This window comes from Ananas comosus, linkage group 8, assembly GCF_001540865.1.
Source record: "Ananas comosus cultivar F153 linkage group 8, ASM154086v1, whole genome shotgun sequence".
NCBI classification, from domain to species: domain Eukaryota; kingdom Viridiplantae; phylum Streptophyta; class Magnoliopsida; order Poales; family Bromeliaceae; genus Ananas; species Ananas comosus.
Genome location: NC_033628.1, coordinates 1449461 through 1472227, shown reverse-complemented (window position 1 = coordinate 1472227; position 22767 = coordinate 1449461). Strand labels below are relative to the sequence as shown.

The 22767-nt window shown below is 38.1% G+C and overlaps 4 protein-coding genes across 4 annotated transcripts; 3 read left to right on the top strand and 1 right to left on the bottom strand.

The window, feature by feature from the left end:
• LOC109713591 (60S ribosomal protein L12-1-like) lies at positions 392–1236 on the top strand. The gene has a single exon (XM_020237715.1). It carries the CDS (start codon positions 471–473, stop codon positions 969–971), a length of 501 nt encoding a protein of 166 aa, XP_020093304.1. The 5' UTR covers positions 392–470; the 3' UTR covers positions 972–1236.
• LOC109713634 (aquaporin PIP2-1) lies at positions 5528–7971 on the top strand. Its single transcript, XM_020237792.1, has 4 exons — positions 5528–5930; positions 6047–6342; positions 6742–6882; positions 7566–7971. The coding sequence occupies exons 1-4, from the start codon at positions 5618–5620 to the stop codon at positions 7677–7679; spliced, it is 864 nt and encodes a 287-aa protein (XP_020093381.1). The 5' UTR covers positions 5528–5617; the 3' UTR covers positions 7680–7971.
• Positions 10956–14658, bottom strand: LOC109714080. The gene is made up of 7 exons (XM_020238494.1): positions 14233–14658; positions 13725–14100; positions 12587–12721; positions 12465–12507; positions 11904–11966; positions 11680–11794; positions 10956–11295 (listed from the first exon to the last, which is right to left on the bottom strand). The coding sequence occupies exons 2-7, from the start codon at positions 14024–14026 to the stop codon at positions 11162–11164; spliced, it is 792 nt and encodes a 263-aa protein (XP_020094083.1). The 5' UTR covers positions 14027–14100; positions 14233–14658; the 3' UTR covers positions 10956–11161.
• On the top strand, positions 19222–19979 carry LOC109714079 (40S ribosomal protein S17-like; the record flags this gene model as incomplete). The annotated part of the gene is given in 1 exon segment (XM_020238493.1): positions 19222–19979. A coding segment is annotated over 1 exon segment (432 nt). The 3' UTR covers positions 19665–19979.

The following is a 22767-nucleotide window of genomic DNA, read 5'->3' as shown; positions in this document are numbered from 1 at the left end:
TAAAATTAGCTTTTAGAAATAATCTGTATTACTGTCTAGTGCAGTTGGATGGTACCCGAGTCCCGATTAAGTGGTCGGGAAACGCGTGCTAAATTCATTTTCTATTAGTTGTAACAAAGTCTGGTCCAGCAACTATTATGGCCCAGATATTTGGGCCGTGATGTTTAGTGGGCTGAGTAGGCCAAAAACGCTGGGCTTTTATTGGGCCAAAACATCAGGCCTAGTATCAAGTGGGAAATTGCGTAACATCGGATCCGGTCGAAAGCACTTCGGATCTCGATCGGGTTATCGGGTCTCATTTAGACTCTCTTCGACCCGCACACTCCCATCCCGCCACGTATGTATATAAACCCCTCCGACTCTAACCCTAACTCCCTTCTCCTCCACCTCACCCCGCCTCCGCAAAAACCCTAACCCTAACCCTAACCCTAACACCTCCCGCCGCCGCCGCCGCCGCCGCCGACGCCGCGATGCCGCCGAAGTTGGACCCGTCCCAGGTGGTGGACGTCTACGTCCGCGTCACCGGCGGCGAGGTCGGCGCCGCGAGCTCCCTGGCCCCGAAGATCGGGCCCCTCGGGCTCTCGCCGAAGAAGGTGGGCGAGGACATCGCCAAGGAGACGGCCAAGGAGTGGAAGGGCCTCCGCGTCACCGTGAAGCTCACCGTCCAGAATCGCCAGGCCAAGGTGAGCGTCGTCCCCTCCGCCGCCGCCCTCGTCATCAAGGCCCTCAAGGAGCCCGAGCGCGACCGCAAGAAGACCAAGAACATCAAGCACAACGGCAACATCTCCCTCGACGACGTCATCGAGATCGCCCGCATCATGCGCCCCCGATCCATGGCCAAGGACCTCTCCGGCACCGTCAAGGAGATCCTCGGCACCTGCGTCTCCGTCGGCTGCACCGTCGACGGCAAGGACCCCAAGGATCTCCAGCAGGAGATCTCCGACGGCGAGGTCGAGATCCCCTCCGAGTGAGGTCGATGCTGTTCCCCCCCCCTCCTCCTCAAAAATTAGATCTTTGTCTTATGATCTCAGTATTTGCTTAGTTTTATGCTTTTAATTGTGTTATGAGCGAAAGAGAGAGAGTATTTGGAGCTTTTGTGGGAATTTTGAGTTAGATGTTCGGAGAAATTTGAAATGGCTTCACTTTATTCGAATCGTTAGCATGGACAATTTCGGTGATTTTGAGATCAGAATTTGAATTCTATGTGGTTATGGTAGATTCATGATGTTTACTTTACCTTCATATGCATCCATTTGGTTCTGTTGTTATTGTTCGATGGTAACATAGGTTATAAATAAACAAATATTATGAGAAAAGCCGCGACAGCGATAATGTCATATATTTCCGTAGTTACTCTTTTGTTTATTTTGCTACTATGTTTCAGCTTCTTTTCTATGTCTATGGGAACAGGTAGCTAAGTTATCTGCCGCGGAATCAGTATAAATGTAGGTAGATTAGTATGATTGTACACATTTTGATATATCTTGTTTTCCGTTGCTGTACTATTCCTAGCTTGCTACACTACTATTGATGTATTTATTAGTTTGGCTTGCCCTTATGAAATAGATCTTTTAATTTTTTCTGCTAATAGCTATGATCCACATAACACATCATCCCGTGAGCTTTTGTTAAGAACTAGGAACACCTCTGTAGTGTTGAGTCATTGTGTGATTAGCTAGCAGCTTGCGTCTTCTGATTTTTGGCCAAAATTGGACCTTATTGTCTCTGTTTGTGGTGTGAGTCAGTTTTATCAGTACAAAAGCTACTTTCCTGGGATGTTTTTAGAACAAACAAATGATACTTTGGTTTGGTTTACTCACATGTGGTATTTTTAGTTCTTGAATAGAGAAAACTGTTGACTCGTTATTCTTAGATGGTGCTGATGTCCTAGATTCCTAGTCTCGGTAGTAATTTTATGAGTCGCATATGTTTATTGGTGGATTTAGCAGGTCGGTCTGTCATATTATTTGGCAGGAATTTTCTTGTTGGCTAAGCAGTTAATAGTTGTGATGAAAACGGCCCTTATCTGGTCAAAATGTATGGAGCCCTCAACTATAGACTTCTCCAAAATAGGCCTCTTTAACTTCTTCAAGGCTGAAGCTTTACTTGTTTTGATTTGAATCATCTGCAGCAGTCAATTAGAGGATTCCACTATACTTAACGGCAATCCTTTTGATGTCTTTTTATACATTTTTTTGGCTGATTCCGTTCACGAGTTCTTGAGTTCAATCCATGGCTGATAGCTAATTGGTAATTGAACTAATGGGGGTCCATTCAAAATGTTCTCCATACACTTCTTACCTTTACTTTTATCCGATTAGACCAACTAACAGCCTTGTTTGGATGTAAACCTTACAAACCCTCTCTCTATTTGGCTTATAAACTGTTCAAATCTCGCATTATAGGCTATACATTGTTGTTTAAGCTACATGAGGCTTAGAGAATATCCGCGAACGCTCTGCGATGGTGGTCTCTTTCCGCTAATGCATGCATCGGCTTTCACGGTTGTCCTGGAGTTTGTGGTGGATTTCAAATGTTCCCTTCCTTTCTGAACTATTTCTGATACTAACTTTAGGTCGCATTAATTTTAGCCGAGAGCAGCACTTCAATCTGCTTTTGTCACTGCTCTTATCGAATGTTTCCCAGCATGGGAGACATTTCCACACATTCTATTTGTGCCCATTTTACCTATTAATATTAAGCTCATTTTATGCCTCGCGCAATCGATTCCATTTGTTACTTGTGTAGGGCTTAGTGGTATGATCTGTTACCTCCCAACACTTAACTACTTTGTGTTGCTGTGTAATGAACAATCCCACAATAAAGTGTTTCTCCACATGAATTCTTATACTGTTTTCGACCATTTTGTTGAGCTCTGTTTTCAATTTTGGGTGTTCTAATTTGCAGCTTCTATGCAGTTCCAATTTTGTTTATTGAAGGTGTTGGAGGACTCCAGAGGCAGAATTAAAATCTAGGGTTAAATTGTTGTTGGTTTAAAATTGAAACCCCATGAATGATGATAGTTTTACCGGAGTCAACATTTTTTTGTGGACTAAAAATCCCCTGTATGAAAATGCAATTTTGGCACGCTACTCCCTTAAATCCTAAAAAATCAGTTCAATTTTCAATTAGATAATCTTTAATTAAGAGACCGATTCTCTATAGCCCCATGCTACTCAAGAGTTTGGCCATTTATTTGAAGCATTTTGTGGATGGGCACGATTGGAATAGTAATTTAATTAGCTTAATGAAATTATAGTACTGAAAAAAAGTATTAATATTTTTTAGAAAGATTAGTAATAACTCAACATAGAGGAATGGAGATGAAATTATTAAAAAAAAAGAAAAAGTGCATCAAATGTATGCATGTATTGAGCTCATTAATTTTAAAAGTTCGAGTTATTAGAAAGATAAAATCAATTCAGTTAAAGCGTGCACAGTATTTACGGATATCAATTATTACTCAATCCAATTCGATCTCCCGCCTCTCACGTATACTCAATCCAATTCGATCTCCCGCCTCTCAAACATGACGCAATCCAATCCAATCCAGTCTCCCGGCGCCTCTCAAACATGACGCAATCCAATCCAATCCAGTCTCCCGGCACAGGACAAGATGCTGATCCCAAGCCAATAACTCTGGCTTAATCCTATTTCCTCTCTTAAAATTTTGTAATTAGTCAACAAACACCTCTCATTATTTAATGGCTCTTTCGCTGAGCTGAGATGTGTAATAATGTGGTCGGTTTGTTGCGGTCGCAGGTGATGTAGGCCACAAACACCCAAGGATAAGGCCACTAGCAAAAGATAACCTTACTTTTCTCCTTTTCTTTTCTTTTTTTTTTTTGTTTTTAATTTTTCTATGTTAATATGGATAGATTAGGATTTTGAAAATTATCTCACTCTCATAAAAATTTTTTGAAAAAATCCATCACTGTTCTATCCATTTCCTGCAATTTTAAAGTGACCTGCGAAATCAATTTAAATGTTTTTATATTCTAAATGCTAAACAACATCCAAAGCCAAAGCAAAACATCAAACATACTCTCTAAACAACAATAATATGTCATTCAATAAAACTCTCACTAACCAACCGTCCCTAGAGCAAGTGGCAAAGAATTTGGTGGTTGGTACCCGAGACCCAAGTTTGAATCCTAATTTATTTACGTTTCCAGCTAAATTTATTTCTAAATGAAATAAACGAAACAGGTAGCATGCTATCTATTTCTCAAAAAAAAATAAAAAAAAAACTCTCACTACTTTTGTGAGGTGTATATACAACCAAACACTCTTTAAATGGAGTAGCATTTGTTTATTGCAACTTTATATATCATCAAATTGTTAAAATTTTCTTATGCGTTTAATGATTGAGTGGTAGTAGTTTGCTTGTCACTGTTAACAGCTATTTTAGGCACACATGACACCTCATTCAAACTTTAGAATGCTAAATATATATTATATTAGGATGTCGATTATGCTCGTAATAATATCTAATACATTATTAATTACTAAAATGCGTGTTTAATATAGTATTTGCGCGCTTTGCATACATAAGACTCGCAACTGCGACATATATAGCTACACAAAGTAGCCGACGCAGCGTCTTAAGCCACTCAGTTTTATTAGAATTTTTAATAACTAGAGGTTTAGCGTTAATCCACGTTGCTTATGGGACTAAAACTCAAATTTTGTGGCTGTTTTCTATATATTAGTGATCTCTAGATCAATATGGTAAGAAATAATTGATTATTAACTTCATATCTATGATAGATGTACAAGAAACATTCCACTTGATAGGTGAGAAATAAAAATTTTGCTCATGAATACCTTAGTATAAGAACTTAATACATCAGATGTAAATAGTACTTGAGTTAAAAACCAATGAACTTATATAAGAACATATATAGGTTTGAAGTTGCCGACCATACCTAGCGCATTTGACTAAGGACTTAATGGTGGGTATTCGAAGTTTTAAATTCGGAGTCTAATTACTTTACATTTTCAGCTAAATTTATTTATAACAAAAATGAACGAAGCGTGTATCTCTCGAAAAAAAAATCAGAAGGTGTGAATTTACTGAGTGTACATACGTAGTGCAGTTGGCTAAAAACATGATAATTGATATATTTTCAAAAAAAAAAAAGCAACTTAAGAAATTAGGCGGTATATTTTCAAACAAAGGTTAAAACATATAAGACTTATCTGAACTTATCAGGAGAAAATTAATAATTTTTTTAGTTTACTACCACAGTTGGTTAGCTTATGATACATTCAGATTAAATAATGAATGATAATTTACTTTGAAAATAATTTTTTGTCAAAATTTGTGGGCTTGTGGTTGGCTCATCAATGGGCCAATGACAACCACAAGCAACTTTAGATGTGTTGTGGTCGGTGTGGGGCGGCAAATTACAAATTTTAAAACTAACAAAAACAAATCTCTTTCTCATCATCTCCTAATCCTCCCCCACTATGTACTCTCTCTCTCTCTCTCTCTATATATATATATAAACACATTTGTACACACTCACTCACCACACTCATCATCACTACTCATTACTTTCTTTCGTTCGTTTTTCTCCTTCCGATCTCTGAAGTTTAGAAAAACTCAAAACGAATGGGGAAGGACGTAGAGTCAGGATACGGCGCTGGCGGGTACGGGGCGAAGGACTACGCGGACCCGCCACCGGCGCCGCTGGTCGACGGAGGGGAGCTCGCCAGTTGGTCGCTGTACCGCGCGGTGATCGCGGAGTTCATCGCCACCATGCTCTTCCTCTACATCACCGTCGCCACCGTCATCGGCTACAAGCACCAGTCGGACCCGAATTTGAGCGCCGACGCCGCGTGCAGTGGCGTCGGAATCCTCGGCATTGCCTGGGCCTTCGGCGGCATGATCTTCATCCTCGTCTACTGCACCGCGGGGATCTCAGGTGGGACGTATACTAGTTTCAAAAGACCAATCTAATAGAAAACATACAGCAATATCTAGCTGAGTTTCAAACCTCTGACCTTTTTAAAATTTTTTTTTTGGTATGTATACAAACAGGAGGGCACATAAATCCAGCGGTGACGTTCGGGCTCTTCCTGGCGCGGAAGGTGTCACTGGTGCGTGCCGTGCTGTACATGATCGCGCAGTGCCTGGGGGCCATCTGCGGCGTGGGGCTCGTCAAGGGCTTCCAGAAGGCCTACTACGTCCGCTACGGCGGCGGCGCCAACGAGCTCAGCTCCGGTTACTCCACGGGCACCGGCCTCGCCGCCGAGATCATCGGTACCTTCGTCCTCGTCTACACCGTCTTTTCGGCCACCGATCCCAAGCGCAACGCCCGCGACTCCCACGTCCCGGTACTTTGCCCATTTCAATACTAAAATTGTTAGCTTAAATTTTTAAAGTAATCGGTTATTTCAGTATCGAACTCAAATTTTATTTAGAGAAGCCTAACAAATCTTCTTCTTTTTTTTTTTTGCAATAATAAATGACTCTCTTGATTTTTGTATGTGGAATTAAAGTCGGTGAATTTTCATAAATTACTGGTGCTTTTTCAAATAGCTCTGATGAAAAAGCATCACTTTTTCTACGAGTTCTAACAGAAAAATAGCAGGCACTGCACGACAAGCAGATTAGTTGCACTAATTGATAAGTAATTAACAATGTGAATTAGCTTTTGCACTTAATTAATCTCATTACTAAAATCATCTAATCGCCAACCAATTAATCATATATGTAAATTTATATGTATTTAGGTTTTGGCTCCTCTTCCAATTGGGTTCGCAGTGTTCATGGTTCACTTAGCCACAATTCCCATCACTGGAACGGGCATTAACCCTGCAAGGAGCCTCGGAGCTGCAGTTATCTACAACCAGGATAAGGCTTGGGATGATCAGGTACTTTTATTAATTAATTTAAAAATAATTATGTATGATTAACTCCTCTAATTTAATATATAAATAACATATCTACTTTTTGGGTCAACAACTACGACTCACACCCACTCTAGCTTTTAGATAGTGTTGGAGTTGTTGTTTTTGTTGATTAATGAGCCTTTTGCTAATTAAATTCATTGAATCTAATCCTTAAATTATTAAACTAGCTACTTTTTTGGTTTTTTGGTGCATATTCAATAAAGAGAGAGAGAGAGAGAGAGAGAGAGAGAGAGAGAGAAATAAAAGGTATAAAGAAAACAAGAAGAACAAAACATTACTGAAATTATCTTGAAACTGCAAATTATCCTAAAAACTTGAGCTATTAAAAAATAATATTTAAAGATATTTTTATTCAACATTTCTTCTGATCATGTTTAAACTCGAGACTTTATGATAAAACGGTATTCTAATTATATATTTACGTTAAACTATCGAGCATTATCCAAGTATATATGTTTCTAAACCAGTTCCTATATATGTGATCAAATTGGCGGGCACCGTAATACCACAACTAATTATACATATAAGCATATATGTAGCGAGCTCAATATGATAATTCTGGTTTACTGTCGATAAATAAAGTAGTGATCAAACTTAATGAATTTGTTTATTAACTTTGGTGTAATGGATAATCGATTTTGCAGTGGATATTCTGGGTGGGACCATTCATCGGCGCTGCGATCGCCGCAATTTATCACCAGTATGTCCTGAGAGCAGGCGCTGTGAAGGCTCTGGGCTCGTACCGTAGCAACGCATGAGCAAAATTCCTAGCGATGATCTCCTCCCATGCACATGCACAAGCACGTAACGAAATTGTATATATACGTACTTTGTTTCAAAAGGCTACGTACGTACGTATAATATACGTACAGGGTCCGTATATTGCTGGCTTTTATTCAGCAACATCTTGGGTGGGGCCTTTGTGATGATCTTATGAATGTTTCTGTGTGTGTTTGCTCCTTTTCCTTTTTTGTTAATTTGCTACTTAGCTTCTTCAGTGTATGTGTGTTGAGATGATGGGTTTCCAATAAATGTTTACCATTTGAATAATTTCTCTTCTTTTCCTTATAATTAATTGTGTGTAAACTAAACAAGAAGGAATTAAGTGTCATGATAATACAAAAAATTAACAAATTAAGGGTATTAAGAATCCCGTAATCAGCGAACTATAATGATATACTCTGAAGTTTAATTAATTTTGCCACGGCAGGGAGTTGAATAAGATTTTGAACTCAAAAATAAAAGCTTCCACTTTTGAACTTATAATTCTAATATGGAAAAAAATAGTGCCTATTTTGATTAATAGCGCAGTTCAAACAGTACTCTTTAATCAATAGCTTTGATGTTTATTTCACATGAGGGAATTTGATTACATGAAAAATAAAGTCAAATATTACAGAGCATGATCAAAGAATTAATGAGAGCCGTATATTAATTATATCTATAAATTAAGTGCATTGAAATGGAAGAGCTAAAGAAAATTATAATTGAGAAAACATATATATAATATATAGGATCAATTAATTGCTTCTTAATTATACTGTATTACTCACCAAATTAATCTAATAGAAAATTAATGGTCCACATGTAACATGTATAGCATTCTCTAGCTAATTAATCAATTCTTAATTAACCTAACAGATGACCAGCTAATCAAACCATAGTCCCATGTCATTTGCCCCATATTGAACTCAAATTGCCTCAATCAATTAACATGAACTTACGTTCGATCGATACATACGAGGTTCACTCAAAACCAAGCCTGTAACTCCAACAGTAGGTTGGCAAAATGCAAATCCGAACCCGAATTTGCCGAAGCAGTACAGCAAATTCAAACTAGATCAAGTGCACACACACACACACATTGAATGGTTATGACTCTTCTTTGTGAAGCAACATTGTATCGTGGTGAGGCCCAGGTGATGATACAACTGAGCCAGATAAAATTTATGAGAAATGGGGGACCCCAACCATAAGAAAATTGGAGCGTGACATGCTTTAATATTAGTTTTTGTTTCAGATGCCATTGATTTCACCAACGCACGCGTTTGCTCTCAACAGCAATAATGTGGCATGGTGCATTTCAAAGTGCCATAGATGAGCCACTACACACTCCTTTTGTGTTTAATCACTATATATGTGTGTGGCTCTGGCCCTTTGCCTTTGCTGGTTTATGAAGCAACACTTATAACACTTGCACATCTACATAGGGCTAAATTGCCCCTCCAAATCTGTAGGCTTTTGTATCATTGCATTATGAAGCTGTTGAAACAACCACACATACAAAAAAGGAAAAAACAAAAAAAAAAAAGAAGTCATATGTAGGAGCCTTTAACAACCCATTTGCTTTCCTATTACAAATACTTCAATACAACACAAAACTCAAAATTACAACTATGATCGATAGAATTTTGTGATTATGTCTGATCAAAGTGAATTACCTGCAATGCAGTTAACTTGTCAAAAAAGAAAAATATCAATTTCGAATTTGCCTCTCACCCCAACCAAAGTTAGTTTATCTCTATATAATTGTAAGTTGGAGTTCGAGTGATTTCGCAACTTCAGTATCGAAACAAATGCCGAAGCCTACGGCTTTTTCGAAGAAGCGAGTTAAACCTCGAAAATCCAATATAAAAAAAAAACAAACATGATATGACATTAATGCATAAGCAATGTTTTTGTCCTATAACATAGTCAAGTAACAATTTTTTTTTTTTTTTTAAAGAAAACATCAACAATTTCTAAATTGNGGGGGGGGGGCAATTTTTTACTTGGCAAAGCTCTCGTGTACATCATTCCCCAGCTCCCACCTCCTTGGCCACCCCTTCTCATCATTTTGCTCCCATTCCCCCATTAATCCCACCCCAACACAAAGAATTCCTCACCAACCAAACCTCAAAAAAAGGAAAAAAAAAAAGAAAAAAAAAAGAAGCCTAAAATGGTTCCTTTTGTTTTCCCTCACCCACTCTCCTGTATATATATACATATACATGTATATAAATAAGCACAAACAAAAACCCACACACTATAAAAGCCAAAACCCCAAACCAAGAGAGAACCCAAATTCCCAAAATGGTGGCTAAGTTGGTAACAGCAGTGATCATCACCACCCTCCTCATGCTCCTGATCACGGGCGCCATGGGCGAGGGCCAAGAAGGGGCCATTATCGTGGGGTCTCGCCCCCACGGGCTCCCCTTCGAGACCCCCATCGCGCTCACTCCCTCGGCCTACGACTTCTTCCACCCGGGCGTCGTCCCCCCGCTCGCCCTTCCGCGGCGCGATGCCGGCGCGCCGCGGCGCGGGCTCCGGGCGCGCTGGACCGGGGCGGCGCGGGCCGACGCGGCGGTGGCCGGAGACTGGCTCGCCCGCGAGGAGGCCGCGCGCGGCGGCGACGCGCTGGGAAGGGACCGGGCTTCGCCCCGAGCGCTCGCCCGGGGCCGCGGTGGGCGCCGCGGCCGCCGCGCCTCGGGGTGCGGGCCGTCCGTACGTGTGGTGCGGACCGCGCGAACATCAGAGCGCGCCAAAGGCGACGACGCGCTAGCCTTACGTTGCATGAGGCAGTTGCACATGCAAACGCGCAACAAACGCCCCCCCCCCCCCCACCAACTTAAAAAAAAAAAAAGGAAAAAAAAAAAAAAGAAAAAGAAATTATTGCAATTTAGCCGTTGCTTTGAGATTCGTGCAGAGGGTCATCCAACGGTGGCGGTGGGGAGTAGAGTTTTATCTCGTTTGAACGGGACGGATCATGATCATGATCATCATCATCATCATCATCACCCCTGCAGGTTATGTGATTGGGTGGCGTTTGTAGTTTTGTGCAAATTGGAGATGGACCGAAGCGCACGGTTTACCTATTTTATAATTACTTGTACTGTAGAATATATTTCAAGGGTCAGTAAGTTTACATATCTAATCCCGGACCTTCTCAGAACTTCAATTCCATACACCGAAAAATCTAACAAAAAAATTGAAATCTCAGATCGATCAAACTTCAGAGACGAAATTGAATTTAAGTTTGAGCAAAATACGAGAACTAATCATTTCAAATAGCTAAACCGGATGGATATATATAAATAAATGTACAGAGGATTGAGAGTTGTAACAAGCGATTTATTTGGCATTCAACTGATTTGTCGAAAGAACTTTTCGGAATCCCAAAAAAAAAAAAAGAAAAAAGAAAAGAAAATTTATCAAGCACTATGATTTGATGATCTATTTATATCTATATATACAGGAACAGTTAAACTCCAGGATGGTATCCAGCAGGTAGAGTCATGTTGTCCAGCCTCTGGATGCTTCTCCTTGAGCCCCATTCTTGACAGCATTCGAGAGCGAGCCGAAGAGCCGTGCCCAACCCCAGCACGATGAGGACGCCTGCACAGATCGCAACCCAAGTGAAAAAACGATATGCATCCGCGATACGCGTATCTTTATGTCTAGCAAACTTATGTTAATAATAAAAATATACGTCGAAGCATTAATGATGGTACATGGAAATGTAACTAGCAGATTATAGCCAACACCTGAAGTGAAGGAAAATGGTTAAAAATTTGGTTCTATCCGGTTGCATTCGTACTGCAATGACGCAAACTTGAGATAGCACAAAAGGTTGGTTTTCGGTGAATACGAAGTAGAATTAACCAATAAAACTCGGGCCTTCATATTCTTTCGCATGCTAAAAATGTGAATGGGAGAATAAATTCTTTTTGTTCTCTATTTTTTTTTAAAAAAAATTGGGAGATGTTAGAGGGATTGTACCTATGATGATGTTCACAGGCAGTGCAGAAACACCGAGAGAAACAGAAATTAGTACGTCCAGCAAGAGCCCTCCGATCAGAATTGCAAATGCAACCCAGAGTGGGCTAAAGCAACTCTGTCGACACAAAAAGAAGGAAAGAACATATAAGAAACAGAATGAACCGACCGAATAACAAAAAAAAAAAGAAGAAGAGGGAGTCATAGACTCGTAGTGACGTAGATACCCTTTCACGTTCTATGCGCCTTCCTCCAAAGGCAGAATCCACTCTCCACACCCAATAATTACTCTGTTAAACAAAATCAATACCAGAGACAAAATCAACTCGCATCAACTATCAGAAAAATCACGCCATATGTTGGCATATACAATCAAATAATTCACTATCTTTAATGAATAAAACAGTTTTGAAGTTGTAAAAATGTGTGGAGACTCCCCCAACTATGGACCATTTTGGAGTACAGTTCCAACTTCTAACCACCCCTCATCTTTTGTTCGTTTTAATTTGAGTTATTTAAAAGTAGCAGCTTCATCAGCTATCAGCTGTTAACTATTAACGGAATCTACAATTCCTTAGATGAAAGCAGGTAAAATTGTTAAATTTGACGACTCCCCAATATAACTGTGCAAATAATGAGCGAGTGTCAACTGAAAAAAAAAGAAAAAAGAAAAAAAGTCGAGGGGTCTATTTCAATAGTCTATTGTTATGCGTTAAAAGTACTCGATGTATAACTCTTTCATAAAACCCACACAAGTACCACGTGAACTTGTAGGCGACTGAACTTACACTAGCTTGTGATTCCGGAAAGGGGATGTTCGCAGCCACCTGTCTGCGAAGATGAAAAATTCGAGTTCAAAAAATATTAATAGCAAACGCAAAGACAGTGAACGATAAAGTGGAACACTTACTGGCATATCTCACACTTATTCGAGCCTTTAGTACGGAACCAAACATCGATACAGGAGCGGTGTGCTTTTGCAAGCTCACCTCGGCATCTGCACCCAAGATCGACCAAAGGCTCTTCTGACGGTTGCTGACAAATTCTGACCAAGTTTTCTCGGCATGAATGCAACAAAGATTAGAATGTTATTAAAGGTAATAAATAAGACGACGATTCCAACATAATAAGAGCAGCAATGGAAGGACAACAAGCGAATCAAATAAGATTTTTGACAAAGATTAAAGAATCAAAATAAAAGCCGCTCGACCGGAGTGGAAGTGACTCGAGTTAGATCTGACCACTGTGTAGAGAAATAATAGTCAGTGAGTGGTACAGATTTTGGTTGTTACACCCACTTCAAATGATTGCTGTTCTTATACCTGTTGCTCAACAAGCCCCGCCAGTACCTAATATGCGGAAGACATAGGAGCCTATAGAGTCATTTCATCGCATTATTGCTATTATATATTACATAAATGATCCGCAAGGAAACACCAGTTGTAACCAATTTCACAGATTTGGGTTGCCAAGATGACACATATTGTTGGCTTTTGTTTCTGGAACTGCAAGCATGCAGATCAGTTTTGTCGACCGTTTCTTCAAATCGCACTAACAATGATCAATATTGAGTCGTGGGAGAAAAAGCACTTGCACCAAAAATAGCACGAAAAGAAGCATTTTCTTTCCCCTAATTTGTGATCTAACAACTTTCTCAATTCAGTAGTCCTTTTTTGTTGTCGACAAATCAGATTTTGTGGCCCCAGTCGCAACAAATATAAAAAGAAATAGTTAATCGATTTTCTACACCAAATTAAATCTAGTGGGTCAAACAGCAATTAGAAAAAAAAAAAAGTGTTTTCTGGTTCTTGCAATCTAACAGAGAAAAACGCCTAAAATTCGAATCTTTGCTATCATGTTTACTAAAACTATACCCAAAGAACAACTCACACTTGATTTTAGCAGGTTTCTACCTTAAATTGAATTGAATGTTTATCCATCGACCCTGCTATCCTTGTCCTCTCTCTCTCTAACCATTAAACCAACAATACACAATTAAACAATTAAAAGGGCCAAAGCAATTCAAATGATCAATCACATGTATATACCTGCATTGCTCATGGTAGCTCTCCGACCGCGGCAAGCAACCCTTTTTCGCCGCCGCCGCCGATGCACCGCCGACGACCTTCTCATCCCCTTCGACAGCGCCGCCGCCCTTCGCGACATCGCCTTTAGGGCTCGGAGCCTCCACTGGCTGAGAGATCACAATACTCAGCGTGGGTAGCCCCCCTACTCCACCCTTCTCCCCCAATCGAAGCGGATCAACAACGACCTTCGATCCGGGGTTACTAGACCCCGAATTCGATCCAGGTTCAGCACCACCATCGCCACCAACATCACTATTCGGCATTAGTGCCCAATCCTTCTCCTTTTTACGCCTCAAAAACCCCTCTTTGCGACCGCTTCTAAACCCTTCTTCATGAACTGGAAAAAAAAAAAAAAAAAACCTAGGGAGGGAGATCGCAAATGGGGGTCCCCAAAATCGCTTCAAATTGCACCAAGATCCGAACTTTGAGATGAATTAGGGTTTCGGAGACGGAAACGAGGAGCCTTTACCTGGGAGAAGGTGGAGGCGTCGCGTGGGGGCGAATCCTACTCCTCACAAGCTTAAGAAGCTCATATTTTGGGGTACAATTTGGGTGCGCATAGGAGCGAAATCCACCTCCGATGCGGCGCTAAAACTACGGAGGCGTGGAGAGTGAGGAAGATGAAGCGAACATCGAACTCATTCTCTCTCCTCTCTCCTCTCTCCTCTCTCTCTCTCTCTCTCTCTCTCTCTCTCTTTGCGAATTTTTAGTAGTTTTTTTTGTTATTTTTGGTGGAAAAGGATAAAGATTGAAGAGAGAAAATATAATAATAATAAAAAATAAATGGGTTGGAAAAAAAAATAAAATAAAATTGGTGAAAATAGGTGGGATGTGGTTTGACCACATTGGATTTATGGTGGAAAAATTGGTAGAGGGGATTTAGTTTCAGCTCACCAACCTCTTAAGCATGATTTTAACAGGAAAATAAAAAAAAAAAAAATTAGTTTCAGATAGCTCCATAAAATCTTTCTTTTAAAGTCTCTAATTTTATACTTTAATTAAACTTTTCCGTACAATTTAGTTGACTAAATACTAAAATACCGTTAAGACGATACTGATGTGATATTTAGAGTGCGTCTGGGGTGCTTTTGGAAGCACGGAACACTCCGTGCTTCCAAGTTGTTTTCGATGTTGGGACTTTCGAATCGACGATCGGCTCCGTTAGACTTGATCTAGAGTATTTGAAGTATCTAGAAAATAAATTTCGCGATTTTTCGATATCATTTGCCTAGTGATCGAAGGGGCTCAAAATCAACGGCTGAAAATAAAAATCTTACAAAATATGATGATATGATATTAAAATTTTAGATCAAAGTTATTGATCTTGTTTTATATGGTATAAAGAATTTTCTATCAAAATTTCATGTGATTTGGATATTTCTACACCGTTAAACTTGCAAACGGCTCACCACGGCCGTTAAAATTATTGATTTTGAGCCCCTTCGATCACTAGGCAAATCATATCGAAAAATCGCGAAATTTATTTTTTAGGTACTTCAAATACTCTAGATCAACTCTAACGGAGCCGATCGTTGATTCGAAAGTCCGAACATCGAAAACAATTTGGAAGCACGGAGCCCTCCGTGCTTCCAGAAGCATACCAGCCCACTCGTGATATTTATTTATTATAACATCATCAACCGTAATATTGTTATATGAAACATTAAATCTATTTGTATATTGTAGCAAGAGAATGTAAAGGATTTTTCATTGAAAAGATGCATTAGAGAGCTTTTAAGCTTTACCTTTGTTTCAAGTTTGAAAGTAAGAGGATGTTAAGTGGAGATTCCTTTGGATTGGAGAAAGGAATAGGTCATGTCTTCAGCATGGAATGAGTGTTGGTGTAGCATCATTTTTGCAGTATTGCACTTCAAAATGTTGCATATTACAAATTAGACTACTCTCAAATAGCACTGGCAATTCAGCTCACCGTTCACCGGCCAGCTTGTATTTGGCTCGAAATTAATCCGAGATCGATCGCTTATTTAATAAATGAGCCGAACATAAGCTGAAGTCAACTCACCTATGTTCAGCTCGATATAACTCGAATATATATATTTATCAATTTTTACTATTTGAATTTTAGGCCAATCCAAATATAAAGATATTTATATTTTGTAAATTTTAATTATTAGATTAAGATTCTAATTTTTTCTCAACTCTTTACCTAATAGTAGGACTGACAATCTAACAGCTGAATTTTTTAACTTGATATTTTAATAAGCCGGTTCGTGTTTAGCTTGTTTAATAAATGATTGACCATGAGCCGGCCTAACCCGCTTATATTTTAACGGCCCAACTCTCACATTATTGTGTTGGATTAATGCTTCAATTTTACTAGTTGCCGTCCAATAAATTCAACATTCAAAAACAGTGTTTGGTTTCGGAATAAAGTAAGGATAATAATAAAAGTAATAAATATTCTCATTATTTTCGCAAAACAATGGTTGAATACACTAATTTTTTTTTTATTCAGAATTCGATTAGTAATCAGTAACATACGCAATAAATGGAGCTAGAATATTTTTGCATATGAAAATTAGTCATTTAAATTGATCATCAACACCGTTAAATAAGATGTAAGATATTTAAGCTTCGTGAGAAAATCTTAAATTCACCTCACTGTTAAAAACAACTTAAACATTAGAGAGAAACAATGGTATAAATTTATGAAGTATTTTTTTTTAAAAAAAAATTCAAATAGTTCGAGTCAAGGTTAATAGTGATGATTATTGATTCAAATGCCGTACAAGAACTTTTATACAATAAAGAAAGATTCCCTATCTCTATACCTAATTTCAATAACAAAACAAAACAAGGATAATACAAAAGGCTCAAATCTTTCTTAAGAGGAAATTAAGAAATTTTGAATCCAAACAAGTGAATTAAGATTACACTAATGGAAATTTTATTGATGAACTTAATTGAAGCAAAGTGGAAAAAAGACAAAAAAGAGAGTATAAGAAGAAGAGAACAAATTCATGTGTAGTTCGATGATCCCACTGTTTTCTTCTTTTTTTTTTAATTAAAAAGCCGGCCAAAGTAGTATTTGGCTTTTATAAATTTGATTTAATATTTCAACCAAGAAGTTGAAACTAAAACCAATTCAAATGGTGATAGTTTTCTACTTAATAATGCAGAGGAAGTTTCAATTTTGCTTTAATTTTTCCGTCACAACATATGCACTTTTCTCGTGATAAATGCGTGCAATATGTTTACTTATTATGACTTCTGCGTTCAATGTCGGAAGCTTCCTTTAATTTTTGTCACGACAAAAGTTTTAGAGCTTAGCGGATGAAAATAGTAGGAGAAAAGGGTTGAGCTACAATTTATCAAATGAAAATTCTTATAAGTACAATTTAGAATATTAATACATAAATTTATTAATATTATATCTGACTGTTATTTATTAATTGAATTTGATTAAGAGCGTTTTTTTTGCATTAAGGATCAGTATATTGTAATTGAATCGTTATGATAACGCGTTATTTCATACGAAAACAAATGACATATTTTACCACCACTTATAACATAATTTTTCTGTAATTCTAAATAATGCCTTATTATTTTGACCAAGAAGTGAGACTAAGACCACTTCAAATGGCCAGAAATTTTCTACTTAAGTTGATTTAATTTTCAACCACAAACAAAACAGTTCTCAATTTATTTACTTAACTTCAATTTTCTATCGCAACGAAACTTTTAAATTCGTTGTTTGATCTATTTCTTTGAACAAAAACATGATTTACGAATAATATTTGAACTACTTTACCATCTAGATTTCTTTTACAGACAAGTCAAATTTTGATATTAACAAATAAAATTTTAATCATTTATGTGTGGATATTATTTACTGGCTAAATTCGACCGAAATTAATAATTAAAATTATTTCCCTTAAGAATGCCCTAATTTTTCAACTGCTACAATGTTGGAGGTTGGCCCATCACTTTCCAGTTCTGGTAGTGATGTCATGATCTTTTTCATAAAAGAAAAAAAAATTCTGGGATGGGTTGGACAGGTGTGGATATAATTGAACTCTAATCCTCAAACTATTATACCGACCGTTCCTAAAGCAAGTGACAGAAGGTTTGGTGGTTGATATCCGAGACCTAAATTCGAATTCTAGTTGATTTACATTTCCAGCTAACTTTATTTCTAAATAAAATAAACGAAACAGATAGCATGCTATCTATCTCTCAAAAAAATAAAATCCTCAAACTATTATATAAAATATTATTAAATTTTAATTTTTTTTTCTCTTACATTTATATATGAGCATAGAGTGTCGAATACCATAAAGATGATATGACGTACAAAAATTTTTATTTCTTTTCGTGCCTGACTCAGCGATGGATATATCAAAGCTATAAAATGAAATAACAAAATACAATTACAATTCGCCTTATATTTTGATGATCGGAGATGAATAAGTTAAATTTTAGGACGAAATCCTTAGTGCCGTCTAATTTTCTCCAACCCAAAGCATATGAAATAGTTTTTACTCTTTTTTTTTTCATTTTTTGAGAAATTAAGAATGATCCTGTACTTCTTTTTCATTTTCTTTGCATGGTTTGTCCTTTTCATATCATGCATGGTACAACTATGGAGAGTCACCTTATATTTGCAATAATAAAACTTGTGCATGCACACAAACATACATACAAAGCTTGTTTATTGTGTGCTGAGAGGGTATTACCTACATCTATAACAAATATATATATATATTTTTAAAAAACTATCCAATCAGATGATATTAAGCACGCTTTGCATCTTCAGAAACAAATGAGATGTTTCCTTGCAAAATTACAGACGATAATTTACATGACAACTGCAGTACAAATCAGATGTATTGTAGTCATGCTCTGTAAAAAGACTATATATTTTGCGACCACGAATGAGAAAGAATGTAAACATCCAATGCTAAATATATTATTATCACTATGTCGCCCTGAAAGGGCTTGTTTTGGCCTCTCAGTGTGCAGAAATTTGCGGATCACGACGAACCGTAGTAAAATGCAGTGATGAGTTGTGTACAAAATCGCGAAATAAGTTGTTTTTCTAATAACAGGCCCGCAAAGGCCCAGAATCTTGTAAGTCGGCCCCACAATATATGGGCCTAATCATAATCAAACAACATTTCGACGCATATACTACTACAGGCCCACGAACCTGGCCCAATATGATTGCGACTGATCCAATCTAGTAGAACCCGAACCCGATTCCATTCATTTTCCATGACCCGACCCGTTAGAACTGATCAACGGCTGAGATTTATACGAAGGGATCAGGACCAATCTCTGCGAAACCCTAACTAGAGCGTCCCCCTTTATAAACCCCTTATCCTTTCCCTCTTCGTCCCAGTCGCAAACCCTAACCCTAGCTCTTCCTCCTCCATCGCCGCCGCCGCCGTAGCTCCACCTCCGTCGCCGCCGTAGAGCCCGCCGTCGCCGTCACATCCGCCGCAGAATATGGGTCGCGTGCGCACCAAGACCGTGAAGAAATCGTCGCGTCAGGTCATAGAACGGTACTACTCCCGCATGACCTTGGACTTTCACGTCAACAAGAAGGTGCTCCAGGAGGTGGCGATCATCCCCTCCAAGCGACTCCGCAACAAGATTGCGGGGTTCTCAACCCATCTCATGCGGCGGATCCAGCGCGGCCCCGTGCGCGGCATCTCCCTGAAGCTCCAGGAGGAGGAGCGCGAGCGCCGCATGGACTTCGTGCCCGACGAGTCCGCGCTCAAGCTCGATTCAATCCTCGTCGATAAGGAAACTATCGACATGCTCGCGGCGCTCGGCATGGCCGATCTCCCCGGCGTCGAGAAGCAGGCCGAGACCCCCGCCGTCCCCGCCTACGCCGGCCGCGCGCCCTACGGCGGCGGGCGCAGGGGCCCGCTCTAAGCCCCTCGCCGGAGGTGGTGGTGGTGATATCTCCATTCTCCTTAGATCCCGTTAAATCTCTCTCCTTTCTAATGGTTTTGGTTTTAGTTTCTTCGGACTCGGCAATCGTGATGTTTCGATTTCATGTCGTTGGCAATAGTTGGTTATAACTTGTTTTGCGTTGTAGTAATTTTGGATCTTGGATTTTTATTATAATATGTTGAATCTTGTTGCTTATTAAATTCTGGATTTGAATGTTGGTTAAATACTGCACATGATCTGAGTTGGCTATTATTGCCGAGGAAGAGAAATTACTACATAATAAGGGATTTGGAATGGATGCTTGTATTGCATGCAGCTGATTATCGCTTGGATGGCGTTAGATCCTGTTAAATCTCTATTTTCTTGCAGTTTTGGATTTAGTTGTGCGGATTCACATATTGTTTCGATTTCATGTTGCTCTCGAAAGTTGGTTATAACGTGTTCTGCATTGTAGCTTTGGATTTTGGAGTATATCATAATATGCTGATCCTTGCTGCTTATTTAATTTTGGATGTGAATGTGGGTTAAATATTTCACTTTTGATAGTATGGATGATAGCTAGGATTTATGTACCATGGCACATGGTCATGCCGAGCACTTGTCGGCACCGTACGACACTGGTGTGTGCTCCGCCGTGTAGATGTGTGTTGTGCAAAAAATGCCCTTGTGTCGATACACAATGGCATGAAAGATTAATTTTTTTTGGCATCAATATTCTCTAATTGCTTATTATCTTTCTTAATTGAATCTTTTGTAATTTATTGATGTAATTACTTTCCAACTCAAAGAACCATGCCATTGGCATGGGAGTCATTTTGCCTCTACTGTCGAGGAGTGCTTAAATTCTTGGATGATAGTATTCCCTGCTGCTGATTATAGCTTGTTGTGTGTTTACAGATTGATTTCCCTTACGAATTATTTTTGATGAGTTTCGGGGTGAATCTGCGTTGTGCAGTAAGACGTGTGCTCACATACATGTTCAATTCATTTATAATCTGGCCATATAATAAAGTAATAAGATTGTGTTTTGTGGTATGATAGCCCCTTTGGAACTTTTGCATTGTGTTTCTTTATAGACTATGATGTCGATGCAAACTTTGTCTTCTGAGCTATGCCTAATCATCTAAATGATGCCATGACACTGAAAAGATGTAGCTTTGCAGCTTCGGTTTATATCCTTAATTATAGATCTTTCAATCATCCTTGTCCTGTCTTTTTATGGTATAACGATAATACTAAATAGATGTCCTCTGCGGCTCTAAAATTCCTTGGATGTTGAGGATGGCAAATACTGAATTGAAGAACTGTTCTTGCGAAAAGCATAGATTTTCCTTGCTTTTGTATTTGATATCTTATGCCCTTTTTTTTTTTGGCATTGGATGTATTTTCTGCATTTTGTCTCACTATCACATATTCACATGGCAACCCCAGTAGAACATATCATCTTTGTGCGAGTTATGTGGCACGCAGTATGTTGCCATTTGAAGTATACCAACTTTCCTAAGCAAGTAGTAACTATAGGTAGCGAACATTCTGTCAGAGAATTTTACTTCTGATAAGATTTCTTTTTGGCTCCAGAAGTCTGTTGTGAGTAATCGGTACCACTATTTAGAAGGATTAGGTTTCGTTTTCCCAGTGGACTCGGTGTAAATCTTTGCGACAAACAAGTATCTTAAACACTCTTTTCTTCTCCTGTTTGTAATTAGGCATGATAACACTATAAGTCCTTTCATTAACTAGGCATGCCCACTAAATTTACTTAACACTTATTTCGATTTCCTTTTTCGTGGTCTGTCCTTGGCATATTACCTTTGATTGTTCACGCATTAGCGTTACTTCAGTCCTCTAGTTAGTTTCCCATAAAGTCTGCATTGCAAGTTTTGTCGATTCCGAGCATCTCGAATTGTTTTTCTCACGGATGTAACTTGACTTGCCTTTTGAAGCAAGCATGCGTGTTTCTCAGTGATGTTTGATAAAATCTTGTGATCTTTGATAAAATCTTTGTTGCTGCGGCCCTTCCTGTTGTATTGTTTGTGGGATGCATTATTTTGTGCATCATAGCTTAGGTAGCCTTGTTTTATCGGGTGATGCTATTTCGCTCTTCCTGCGGGTTTTATGCGTTCTGCATCGACTAGAATTTGTTTTTAGATTCAATTGCTGTAGTAGTTTGAAGTTTGAACAAGCTCTGATTCTTGTCGCCTGCCGTGACTCTTTCATTAAATCTGGTCAGTTTACCAAACAATGTGCAATGCTTCTCTCTCTCAATGAGCAGTGCTTCTCTCTCAATGTGCCAATTAGGAATTTCGTTATTCGATTTTCCTGCACTTTGGGAAGTGACTTTTTTTATCTGATTTTAAGTTGATTCAGAGGATTTTTTTTTCAGAATAACTTTATAAAATTTTCTAATTGGGTACATAATTTTATTATTTTTTTTATTCTTTTGCCATGTAAGAGTCACGCTGAATTTTTTTCTTAAAACGGTGAACGATTCACCATCTTGATAAAGGCGGTGTACGATTCACCGTCTTTCGCTTTTTTTTTACATATATATTTCATATATAATTCTAACTCATAGTTAATTCGGATACGGTAAAAATTCTATACGGATAAAATATGAATAAAATTCGTAACTTAATTTTTAAGTTCGTTGAAAAATACGGTTTAAAAATCGGATTCGTCAATAATTCGTAGACACGGTTTATGCGAAAATTTTACGTTTATAATTTAAAAATTCGGAATAAAAATTTATTTATTTAATTAAATTTTTTTGGATTTATGCTATTATCATAAATAATTATAATTTTTATAAATATAAAAATAAAATTGGATAAAATTATATATATATATATATATATACATATATATAATTATATATATAATATATATATATTATATATACTAATACTAGTTGAATGTACGTACAAATACACGTAACAATTAATTATATATAAATATATTCCAAATATATAAATGTGTACATTATATAAATCCAAAATTTTATAATAAAATCTATATTTATAAATTAATATATTATATTTTATTAGAAAATATGTATATATCCAATGTGTTTTTTTTTTTTATA

What these genes read in the sequence shown, in the direction of transcription:
- LOC109714080 (XM_020238494.1), bottom strand. Translation starts at nt 14,026, where the DNA reads ATGCCGAATAGTGATGTTGGTGGCGATGGTGGTGCTGAACCTGGATCG. An exon ending in AGCTACCATGAGCAATGCAG is followed by an intron (nt 12,722 to 13,724) that starts GTATATACATGT and finishes AAACTTGGTCAG; the next exon opens with AATTTGTCAGCAACCGTCAG. An exon ending in AATAAGTGTGAGATATGCCA is followed by an intron (nt 12,508 to 12,586) that starts GTAAGTGTTCCA and finishes TCATCTTCGCAG; the next exon opens with ACAGGTGGCTGCGAACATCC.
- LOC109713591 (XM_020237715.1), top strand. Translation starts at nt 471, where the DNA reads ATGCCGCCGAAGTTGGACCCGTCCCAGGTGGTGGACGTCTACGTCCGC.
- LOC109713634 (XM_020237792.1), top strand. Translation starts at nt 5,618, where the DNA reads ATGGGGAAGGACGTAGAGTCAGGATACGGCGCTGGCGGGTACGGGGCG. An exon ending in CTGCACCGCGGGGATCTCAG is followed by an intron (nt 5,931 to 6,046) that starts GTGGGACGTATA and finishes GTATACAAACAG; the next exon opens with GAGGGCACATAAATCCAGCG. An exon ending in ATAAGGCTTGGGATGATCAG is followed by an intron (nt 6,883 to 7,565) that starts GTACTTTTATTA and finishes TCGATTTTGCAG; the next exon opens with TGGATATTCTGGGTGGGACC.